General features: G+C 36.5%; 1 protein-coding gene across 1 annotated transcript in view; it reads right to left on the bottom strand.

The window, feature by feature from the left end:
- The window catches only part of LOC107654050 (cGMP-dependent protein kinase 1-like), a 178,757-nt gene that overhangs the window by 102,700 nt on the left and 64,216 nt on the right, over positions 1 to 11,841 (bottom strand). The window contains exon 3 of the mRNA XM_016440947.1: positions 8,819 to 8,932. Within this exon, the coding sequence (XP_016296433.1) occupies positions 8,819 to 8,932 (114 nt within the window). The remainder of the gene's footprint in view (positions 1 to 8,818; positions 8,933 to 11,841) is intronic.

Raw genomic sequence — 11,841 nt, 5'->3', positions numbered from 1 at the left:
AATATAAAAGATATACATACACACACATATAGGATACATATATATATATATATATATATATATATATAAATCAAATAAAATATTTAAATTGTAATTTATCAGCAAATTACATTTCCATCAGTTATATCAGTAAATATTTTGACACCCTCAACCTTTTTTCTTCAATGGAAACCTGGCTATTGTTAGATAGTCTAGATAAACAGCATCATGCCAACCAAATATCCTTGGTTCCCCCAGAGTTGTGATGCCTCATTGTTTGTTTCAGTAATCTGTGTCCAGATCAGTTACTCTTTCAGCATGGAAAAATACTTGGGTTTCCAGAGCCAGTTCTATGGCTCATTGAGCAGAATACGGCTATCACTCTTCTGTTATGGAGCACTAAATATAGTTCTTTTCACACACAGAATTTTGTGTGAAAAGAGTGGCAACTGCTTTCAACAACCAAACTTCCTGAACTGTCACCATCTTTAAGAATGACTGTAGTTATAGATGTCATTCACAGCTGTTGCATAGAAAAGGTGCGCATTTCTTTGTCAATGGCACTGGTTTCACTGGCTGGTTTTGAAGGAGATGAATGTGCACAGTCAGTCCTGAATTGCAGTAGGTTTGAGGAGTATTACAGATGACTTCCACTTTGTCCAAAACCACACTTTCTTCCAGCTAACAGCGCACTTACTTTACCACATGAGGCACTCACAGCTGTTCAAACATCCCAACACTCAAGAGCACCAGGAAGGTAGGCACTCCAGGAACTTCAAGGTCACAAGACGTTAAGAGATTCACAAGTCAGAAGAACATGAAAGTTTGTTTTAATACTGATGCATTTTGGAATATCCTTACCAATTACTTACTAGTTGAACTGGTTGTTTCATTAGGAAGTGCAACATAATACATCTTAAATCCTTTAAACCAACATATACACACACTACACTACCATTACCAAGGTTTTTTTGTTTTGTTTTGTTTTTTTAAAGCCGATCTGCACAAATAAGTGTAAAATTACTTAAAATTATAGACTCGCGTGGTATTTGATCAGCATCAACAGTCTTCGTGTGTGAGGATTAGAGGAGAAAAACAAGCGAATATATTTCATTGAACATCACACAAAGTTGCAGCATGTAAATGGAAATTAAGATGAATGAAAACACATGATAATGATAAGTTGTAGCTTTATGAAAAAATGAACTAAATTCAAAATATTAAACGTTTAGCATTAAAAACTACATCCTTGGGTTATGTGTCCGTCTGGAACTCAAACAGTTGAATGACAGGTAGCCTAATGTGAATCCACAAAATAATATAGTTCCTTTTTAAAAAAAAGAAAATTCTTAAAAAAAAAAAAAAAAAAACTAACTCGTTAAAACTTGATAATGGTGGTGCCCATTAGTTCAACTTTAAAAGATTAGTCATGCTATCCTTGTTTGGGTCATTAGAGACGCATCTGGCAGAGAGCAAACTGTTATTATGATAGCAGTGCGACTTTATCTTATAGCCAGAGATTCAGACAATCCTGCAGCTCGTGATCATTATAAGCAATGGGCAGTCCTGAGCGATCATCTTTAGAAAAGCCTTCGACTTTGTAATGAGGAAGTAAATCATCACAAAACACTGCACCATCATCACCCTTGAGCAAATGATGACTTCAAGGGAGCTAGAAATGGCCATTTTCACAAAAGCCTGAAATAAACAGCACTATCAAAAAGAATAATCCAAACATCTGAGTTGAAAACTGATTCTCAAAGGCTGCGTATAAGAAAGCACACGCCTACTTAAAGATAAATTTGCCTTTCAGCAACACTGCTTTACATCTAAGAGAAAACCTGTGGCTTTATCTCGCTTAAGCCTTGAACTCTGAGCATGTATTTCCATCAGAAAAACCGGTATTAATGAAGTCACATTCTGTGCCATACCAACCACGAGCAAAGGGACACTGCCAAAAAGTGAAAGGCGAAACAATCTCCCCTGGGGATTTCACCAATAGCATTCGATGCAAAAGGGTTTCTATGGCAACAAGCGACTCGTGGCACTTAATGCAACAATGAACTGGAGTGACAGATAATGCATTGCTCTCTACATTTTAGCTGCTAATGCTCTTAATGAGTCTGGATGCTGAAATCAAAGAGCGAGTTTGTGTGGCTGGCTGTCTTTGAATGGGACCTTTCTCCATACAGAGCTAATGAGGGCTCAAATGGGAGTCGTCTACAGTACTTTCTTACTTCCATTCATGCAAAATGAGACAGATGTGGTGCAACTCATGCGTTAAGATATTAGTAATGTGACCCACATTCATTTTTCCATCTATCAAACGCATGTTTATTTTTGTTGTTGTTTTTTTTTTTGCGTGTGTGTGTTACTTGCTTTAAATCATGAAATGTACTCATTTCCAAGGGAAAATTCCTTTTGTACCTTTTTTCAGGGTACTGTTCAAATTTCAAATATATCATTATAAATTCAATTTGAATATTAATTTAAATTGCATTCAAATTAAACTCAAATTAAAATCAAATTTAAATAAATGTATTAAAAATGTTCAGCACATTTCAGGCTCTAGATCTATTATAGTAACAAACAGTGTAAACAATAGTTCCTTTTGAAAAAAAAGAAAATACTTAAAAAAAAAAAAAAAAAAACTAACCATGTTTATTTTTGTTGTTGTTTTTTTTTTTTTTTTGTCATTTTGCCCTGCTTTCCTGGGATATTTTTATATAAGGTTATTCATAAATCAATATAACATGCTAATTTTGTGCTCAGTTATTATTCATTATTATTGGTGCTCAATTATTAATAATGATTCTTATTCTTATTAATGCTGAAAACATTTTTTATTTTTTATTTTTTTGTGGAAACTGCCTTATTGTTTTGTTAGGATTCTTTAATTAAAAGAAAGTTTTTTTTATCTAACTTAACCCAAATTTTTACCCTTTTTTTTTAAAGCAGCAGAAGCATTGATAATAATAAGAAATGTTTCTTGAGCAGCAAATCATCATATAATGATTTCTGAAGGATCGTGTGAAACTGAAAAGTGGAGTAATGATGGTGAAAATTCAGCTTTACATCACAGGAATAAATTACATTTTAAAATATATTAAAATTAAAAACAATTATTTTAAATTGCAATAATAATATTTCACAGCTAATATACATATAATAATAATAATGAAAAATACTGATTAATTTGTAATAAATTAACTTAGTGACCATGGTGAAACACTAAAAATATTTCATGTTATTAAAGTCCTCATGAAATCAAAATTTAAACAATTTACTTTGTTAGCATACATTGCTGTTCTTGAGGTGAACAATTAATCCATCCAAGTTAATCCACTGAAAAAAAAAATGTTTGTCTTGGTAATCTTTAATCAAATTCTGAGCATCTGTTTCCACTCCAGAATGGCATTCCTTCTCTGACGACGTCAGTTTCATGGGTTGGGTAGAATATCCTTAACCACTCCCTCTAACCGTTAGTTTGCTGCGAGTGAGAGACAGAGAGGAGGAGCACTAAAATAAAACCCCACCCTCTAATCAATATTCCGTTTCAGTTGGAAATGCATCACTATACTGAAGTCGGCAACAACTTCCGGTTAACACAGGCTTTAAAAAACATTCAAAAAGTTTTGTTTTTTTTATGAGTTCACAAGTTATAACTATCATTGCAGATATCATCACAAATACCTCAGAGCCCAAAAAAGATCAATTATTACCTGATGTCGTTTCAAACCCTGTACGACTTTCTTTCTGTGGTGCAACACAAAGGGAGAAATAGCTTCTTTTGTGTTCTCCAGAAGAAAGTCATACAGGTTTGAAATGACATGAGAGTGAGTAAATGATGACAGGATTTTCTTTTCGAGTGAACTAATCTTTTAAGCTTTCTTTTAAAGAACACTGCATGAATCTGGGTCTCTCAGCGGGCACTGTGATGAGGTATTGTAAATGACAGATAGCGCTTCTTTTCCCTGTTGTACTGATGTCGTGTGTTTACTGAAATGCCACCAACAGAGCTAGTTAGAAAAATTAAACATGTTTTGTGACTCACATGCCAATGATAGCTTCATTATTATATAATGTTTTTGTAAATGTTATCATCATGCATGTGTAACGGAGGCCAGCGAGTAAGTGCTGTGCAGGTAAACCTCACTCCCCTGATCTCAAGAGACGCACTAGCGACTGACGCTAGAGGCTGCAGTCTTTAGCCTCCTTGTTAGTGCGTCCGCCTCCCATGCCGGAGACCAGGGTTCGAGACCCACTCAGAACGAGGTGTGGCGGAGAGGACCCGGGGGAGAGGGGTTACATTGGTGCCATGACCCGGATGGGAGTGAGGATTAGGGGGGTGAGTGTAACGGAGGCCAGCGAGTAAGTGCTGTGCAGGTAAACCTCACTCCCCTGATCTCAAGAGACGCACTAGCGACTGACGCTAGAGGCTGCAGTCTTTAGCCTCCTTGTTAGTGCGTCCGCCTCCCATGCCGGAGACCCACTCGGAACGAGGTGTGGCGGAGAGGACCCGGGGGAGAGGGGTTACACATGTATAGTTTAAGCTCTATCTGTTGTACTTTTGGTGTGATAAGTGTGCTTCTCATGCAGCAGAGACTCACAGCACACGTCTCTGAGAAGCTCACCCTTTGTAGTTTACGACTAGACAGTGTGTAGAGATCAGTAAGCTCAGAGATCACCAGGGAGAGCCTCAGCACTGCTAAATCAGTTTTGCTCGGTCTCACCTTGACGTATTTATGCGTCATTATTTTTCACCTCTCTCCTGATCTCTCTCCTTGCTTTTTTCTCTGCTTTTAGGATGTGCTGGTTGCCATCAGGGTGATGCACCATTCAGAACTGAACTGAGAACTGAGAATGCTGCCAACAATCCACCGCAATTCCTGAATTTGATTTGAATTTGAATCAAGATAGCAAACAGGATGTAGAATTGCAATTTGGACATCAATTTAAGTAATTAAAATTGAATGAAATTTATATAACTGTTGTAAGTATGGAGCATCGAAAGATATTAAAATGAATCAATGTTTGAAAGCTCAGTTACAGAAAAAAATAGAATAACAATAAACATACATAGTATATATATATCCCTGACAATTTTCAAGCGACAGCTGAAAACCCATCTCTTTCGAAAGTACTTGACTTCATCATAAAAAAAAATAAATAAATCTATCTCTTTATTTATTCCTTCTCTTTCTAGCTTGTATAATAAATATACATAGTATGCAATGATCAATGATCATTCAGAAACTTTTATTTTGGATGCGATTAATCGCAATTAATCATTTGACAGCAATATATATATATTGTTTTTATTGATACTAAAACGTACAATTTAGATGTATTTCATACAAATTTCGTACAAATCGCTACCTATTTTTAGCTAAAAAACGTCAAACATTTACGTATCTTTTCTATCATTAAGCTATTTGTATCAATGCATTTTTATAATTTTATCGATACACGATTTAGATTTTTAGACCCCTTAACCTACCCCCAAACCTAAACCTACCCATTTTATAGCGAATATAAAAATATATAAAACATAATTGACCAAAATATGCAGGGAAATGACCATTTTAGTAATAATATAGCATTAAAAAGATATTTTTATAGTCGCTAAACCCACTCCTGCCTCTAAACCTAACCATAACTATTTCTGCACAGTATAAGAAAAACATGACGGACAGATAAGTGCAATCAAAATCGTTTATTTATTGCAAAAGTGTCAAAAGCAGTCCAAATGACGATGTGTTGCAGCCACAGTCCTCTCTGACGGAATACAGTAGGTTTGTGTGAACCGCAGAGCAGAATTTTAGTTGTTAATCATTGAAAATATTATCCAGATTATTAACTCCACTCTGTGAAGGTGTGCATTTCTCATTCAAACACACCTCACCAGAAACACGGCATGTCGCAATGAGTGATGAAGCAGGCGAGAGCCAATGAGTTTTTGTTTTTCCTGCTGTAAAACCTGTCAACTCTTGAAGTGGCAACATTTGAATTTAACAAGTGTGTCAGGTTTTTGATGCTTACGGTCGCTGCTCAGGATGGAGATCGCTGAATAAAGGCTTGAGTTTGGGACTGCTCCTCGAAATCATATGGATTTTAAACATTCGGATTACAGTGTATGAACAAAATTGATTCCTTTAGTAATTGTTGCGTTTTTGGTTTATTTTATGGTTCTATTTTCAGTCACAGCATGTCGGAGAAAATGCCTTTCGTGTCCCATCGCAAACAAAGTAAATATTACATGATAAGTAATGGTTAAACGATTGCAGAAATGTTATTAATTTTAAGGGTTTAAAGTGTAGTCTTGTTTAACATTATGTAGGCCTATTCTTGGAAATAATCTGGCCGTAGAAATCATACAGAACAGAACGAAATATTATCCATTTATATTAAGTAAACGAGTAAACAATCTAATAATGCAATTGAAAACATAATGCCATTGATATGACAACTGAAAACAATAATAATTTCAATTTCAATAATTTGAATATTCATAAGGATTAATTTTTAGGTGTCGTCAATACATCAGTATTGTACGTTAAAATGCTGAAAATACGTATGTGTACGTTTAGATGCTGTACATACGTCAGTATTGTACGTTTTAGTGTCTGTAAAAACGTAAGTAAACGTATGTTTTGTAGAACCACATTTTACGTAAAATACATACGAATTATCATGAGATCACGTTGTGAAAGAAGAAAGAACATGAAAAAACATAACCAGCAGCAAAAAAATTTAAATAAAAATTACTTTGATCAGATTTTATAAAGCAAAAGCTTGCTGCACAGAAAGAAAGAGAGAGAGAGAGAGAGAGAGAGAGAGAGAGAGAGAGAGAGAGAGGGAGATGGGGAGTATTTGCATTTGTTTCGGAGCCAAAAAGCTAAAAAAATAAGATGCTGAAGATTGTACTTCATCATGACAAAATAATGGCTTTGTGGCTGTTTCCCATCTTTGCGGCTCTCTTCAAATCTGAGGAAATGGCCTGGCATTTGTTGCACTTAAGAGATGCAGATGAGACACAGAGATTCTGACTCACCTCTTTCCATCGTTGGTATATATCACACTATTTCACGCTAGACACACCAAAGCTAACATCCCTACCAGTGTCAATAACAAGGACGAAACACAAGAAAGATCAGTGGTTTAGCAAAGACTGAAGTACCATCACACAGCAAGACAAACAATACATAATCTTCTAATAAAACACAGTGCTGTGTCTGGTTTAACAGGGGAAGAACCAGAGCCATTATGCATTGTGTGTTTTGATAATTAAATTAAGCGAGGCTTGCAAATTATTTTGCCAGGCTGACATGCATACAAATTTGCTTGTCGTATTGTTTTAGAAATACAAGACATATGAACCTCGTCAAACATGAAGAGAGCAATACAGGACTATATTTGAATTATTTATTGTGCAAACAAAACAATAAAATCATGAGACTATCATGCCTTATATTTCATTTTCAGTTTTGCATTCAAATATTTAAAGAGACGCAGACAGAAACAGTATGCAAAGGAATTTAGGCTACTTCATATATGTACATATAAGTACATATCCCTAACAGAAATGCGTGTGTGTGTGTGTGTGTGTGGTTTCCATGGTTACTCCCTCCTGAGAGTAGCTGTTCTTGCTAAGTTAAGGATGACAACACAGTGTATGTGTTTCCATGGTTACTCACTCCAGATTTTGGTTTGTCTTTGCAGTTATGAAGTGAAAGGGTCTTTCTATGTACATTTCATGCTTATGCATGGATGTTTGTATATTTGCATAAGCAAGCATGTGCTCATATGTAACTGACATTTTGCACAAAAGGTACACAAAATTTTAAAGTGGTCAAGAAATAGAGAATTAATATGTGCCTTAATAAGTGTCATCCAGTGTTGAGAAGGTTACTTTGGAAATGTAATAAGTTACAGATTACAAGTTACCCTATTAAAAATGTAATAGTAGTGTAACTATTTTAATAACTTTATTAAAGTAATGTAACTGATTGTTTTTGATTACATTTCTAAATTTACATTTCTAAATTGTCTAATCTGTTAAAGCATGTACATTAACCCAGGTAGGAAATAAAACAGTTATTAAATAAGCATGTGTCCTATTCTGTGTCCTAAATTTCTAAAAACACTGGAGTCTTATATTTTAGAACAGTCAATGCAATTTGGGAAATAAATCAATCAAATCTGTATGTGTGTGTGAAAATATTCAGATGTAATCCTCCTTTGTAATCGTTAACATTTTCATAAGTACCTGTAATTTAATTACACATTTTTTCTCAGTAACTGTAACTGATTACAGTTACATTTATTTTGTAATTATCTTACATAATTCTGTTACATGTAACTAGTTACTCCCCAACACTGGTGCCGTCATTGTATGTATGTAATCAAGGAAGAGTGTTCTGAACAACTCTTGTCAAGAGTCATACTGCTGTTGGATAAAGATGTTGTTCCGTCAAACTCAGTGGATGTAAAGAAACTGCCCCTCCAAAAACTTTGAATAGCCTTCCTAAAGTTTTCTTTCGTTCTTCACATTTCACAACACATTGTTTTGCAACCGGTACAATGAAGTTAGCCAATCACAGCAGTGGGAATTTACTTCAATTTCTGTAAGAGCTAACACCCTTTGAGACTGAGTGTTTCTTTGTTTGTTTGTTTTTTTGTTCTTTTTTTTTCAAAGATAGTGAAAATGGTGCTATTTACTAATACTGGGCATTTTGTGGCGCTAAAACTTTGCTAACTTTATCTAACCTCGAGAAATGACCCCTTTAATAATTTGCAGTTGCGGATGTGCAGGTGCATCGGTGTTCTCCTCACTCACTCTGTACCGTAGCAGTCCTGGTGCAGTTGTAGAGGATGGCGAGCTCTCCAAACACCTTCCCTGGTCCCATGGTGCAGAGTTTCATGCCTTCCTTTGTCACCTCCACCTTGCCATCTGAAAGCAATCAGAAGATAAATCCTTAAGTCCATTGATGATGCTCTGTTCATGAAAGTAAGCATGACAGTCTGGAAATGCATCCGTGCCGGCTGCCTGGATCGGACCGAGCCTGGCCTAATACATTCCAATAACAGTCTCGTTTCATTAAGCCAGCAGACATGAGCAGAAGCTTCGAGGGGAGTGGGGGAGGTGGGAAAGGTAGGAGCTCTCTAATGTAATGGGCACAGAGAGAAATAGGGCAGTGAAAAGATGGGAAAAAAAGAAAGGAGTTCAGGATTAGCAGAGTATTATGCCTAAACTATTAGATGTGATGCAGTGAAACCATACTTAGGGCCTGGGACTGTTATTTCAGGATTCATGCGTAAGACACACGTGACGTCTTCTGCATTATTCTGCAACAGTCTTGGCTGAAGAGCTCATCTGTCACCTCAAGCGGTCTTCAAATTATACCAAAGCTTCCGGGGGGCCCTACTTGGAATAAAGTAGGTCTGAGGAAGCACTTCCTGCTAAACGCTGGCAACAGCACGGTAGCACGTAAAAGCAATGTTTATGCACAGACTGACAGTGATGTCATGTTGTTCTGATAAAAAGCATACCGGGGGCACGGGCTTAATAATTAGGTTTAATAATCACTGTGTGTGTGTGTGTGTGTGTGTGTGTGTGTGTGTGTCTGTGTTACAACAATTTAAAAGAACTGTTGTCCATTTTAATACATGTTTAAAGGGTTAGTTCACCCAAAAATAAAAATTCTGTCATTAATTACTCATGTCATTCCAAACCCGTAAGACCTTTGTTCATCTTCGAAACACAAATTAAGATATTTTTGTTGAAATCTGAGAGCGCTCTGATCCTCCATAGACAGCAAGGATACTATCACGATCAAGGCACAGAAACGTAGCAAGGACATCGGTAAAATAGTCCATGTGACATCAGGGGTTCAACCGTAATTTTACGAAGCAACGAGAATATTTTTTGCGCAAAGAAAACAATAATAACATAATTTATTCAACAATTCTTCTCCTTGAGTTACCATCTTCCGCCATTTTGGAGAGTACCACAGAACGTAATCAACATAATCAGCTTTGTTCACGTTCAGTAGAATGTGCGCGCATGCTGAACGTAAACAATGCTGATTACGTTCTGGGGTACTCTCCAAAATGGCGGAAGACGGTAACTCGGAGAGAAGGATTGCTGAATAAATTATGTTAATATTGCTTTCTTGGCGCACAAAAAGTATTCTCGTAGCTTCGTAAAATTACGGTTTAACCACTGATGTCACATGGACTATTTTACCGATGTCCTTATTACGTTTCTGTGCCTTGATCGTGGTAATATTCTTGCTGTCTCTGGAGGGTCAGAGAGCTCTCAGATTCCATCAAAATATCTTAATTTGTGTTCCGAAGATGAATGATGGTCTTACGGGTTTGGAACAACATGAGAGTCAGTAATTAATGACAGAATTTAAATTTTTGGGTGAGCTAGGCCTATCTATTTGATAAATGAAGTTAACCAACAAACATTATACATATTCTTTTGGTTTCTGTACCCAATATTTAAAAAAATTATAAATACAATGAAAATACAAGTATCGGTACTCGATATCGTAGGTTCCAAAAATAAAAGTATCGGTATCGGCCAAGTACTGGAAAAAGTGGTATCGGTGGATCCCTAACACACTTGTGCCGTCGAACAGTTGTAAACGCACAATATCACACTCGTAGCCATGAGATATGGCTGTATATCGGCACACTGTGATTACCTACGGGCGAATCACAGCCGTGCCAATATACAGCCATATCTCATGGCAACGAATGTTATATTGCTCATATAGGGTTGGGAAGGTTACTTTAAAAATGTATTTCACTACAGATTACAAAATACACACTTTAAAAAGTAATTTGTAACATATTTAATTAGATTACATGTTTTGTACCTTAACCCTCTATGGCATAGTGTTGCCCAACAGACCACGTTTTTGGACCTATGTATACAAATAATATTACCTGACATGTCTGTTCAATAAAATGGACACATAGTGACACACGCAGTGCCACACGCAGCGACACACACGCAGCGACACACACGCAGCGACACACACAGTGACCCACACAGTGACACACACAGTTACACACACAGTGACACACACACAGTGGCACACAAACAGTGACACACATGCAGTGACACACACACAGTGACACACACAGTGGCACACAGTGACACACACACAGTTGCACACACACAGTGACACACACAGTGGCACAGCCCTCAGGCAACGAACCACTTTTTTGGACCTGACACCCCTTTAATTTTTTAAATAAAAAAATATATACATATAATATCACCTGACATGTCTGTTCAATAAAATGATGGGCTGAAGTGGGTGTAGCCTTTTGTTTGGGGATGGAGCAGTCATTTTAGGAAACAAAGCTGCACGGGACACAGTGCCACAAATTGGTAAGATAAATAACACTGTTTAAAATGAAATGTTTGATTATTAAAAAACTTATTTTGTTTTTATTTTTATACTAAAATTATTTATAAACTATACTAAAATGTTATGTTTACGAGCTCTGAAAACTCAAAGAATGTGCATTATGTGTGTAATTGATATTTATTATTATTATTAATATTATTATTATTATGCTGCCACAGAGAATCAAGCCTGTCAGCTGATAAACTGACTAAATGAGTAGTGTTTTCTGGCAAATTTTATCTTCACACACACACAGTGGCACACACACACACACACACTGGCACTCACACACAAGTTACACACACACAGTGACACACATGCTGTGACACGCAGTGACACACACGTAGGCACACACATGCGGTGACACACACTCAGTGACACACACACAGTGACACACACGCAGGCACACACAGAGACACACGAAGTAACACAC

Source organism: Sinocyclocheilus anshuiensis, unplaced genomic scaffold (assembly GCF_001515605.1).
Source record: "Sinocyclocheilus anshuiensis isolate Anshui unplaced genomic scaffold, SAMN03320099.WGS_v1.1 scaffold454, whole genome shotgun sequence".
Taxonomy (NCBI): domain Eukaryota; kingdom Metazoa; phylum Chordata; class Actinopteri; order Cypriniformes; family Cyprinidae; genus Sinocyclocheilus; species Sinocyclocheilus anshuiensis.
Note: the sequence above shows the minus strand (reverse complement) of the source record. Positions and strands in the feature narration are given on the sequence as shown.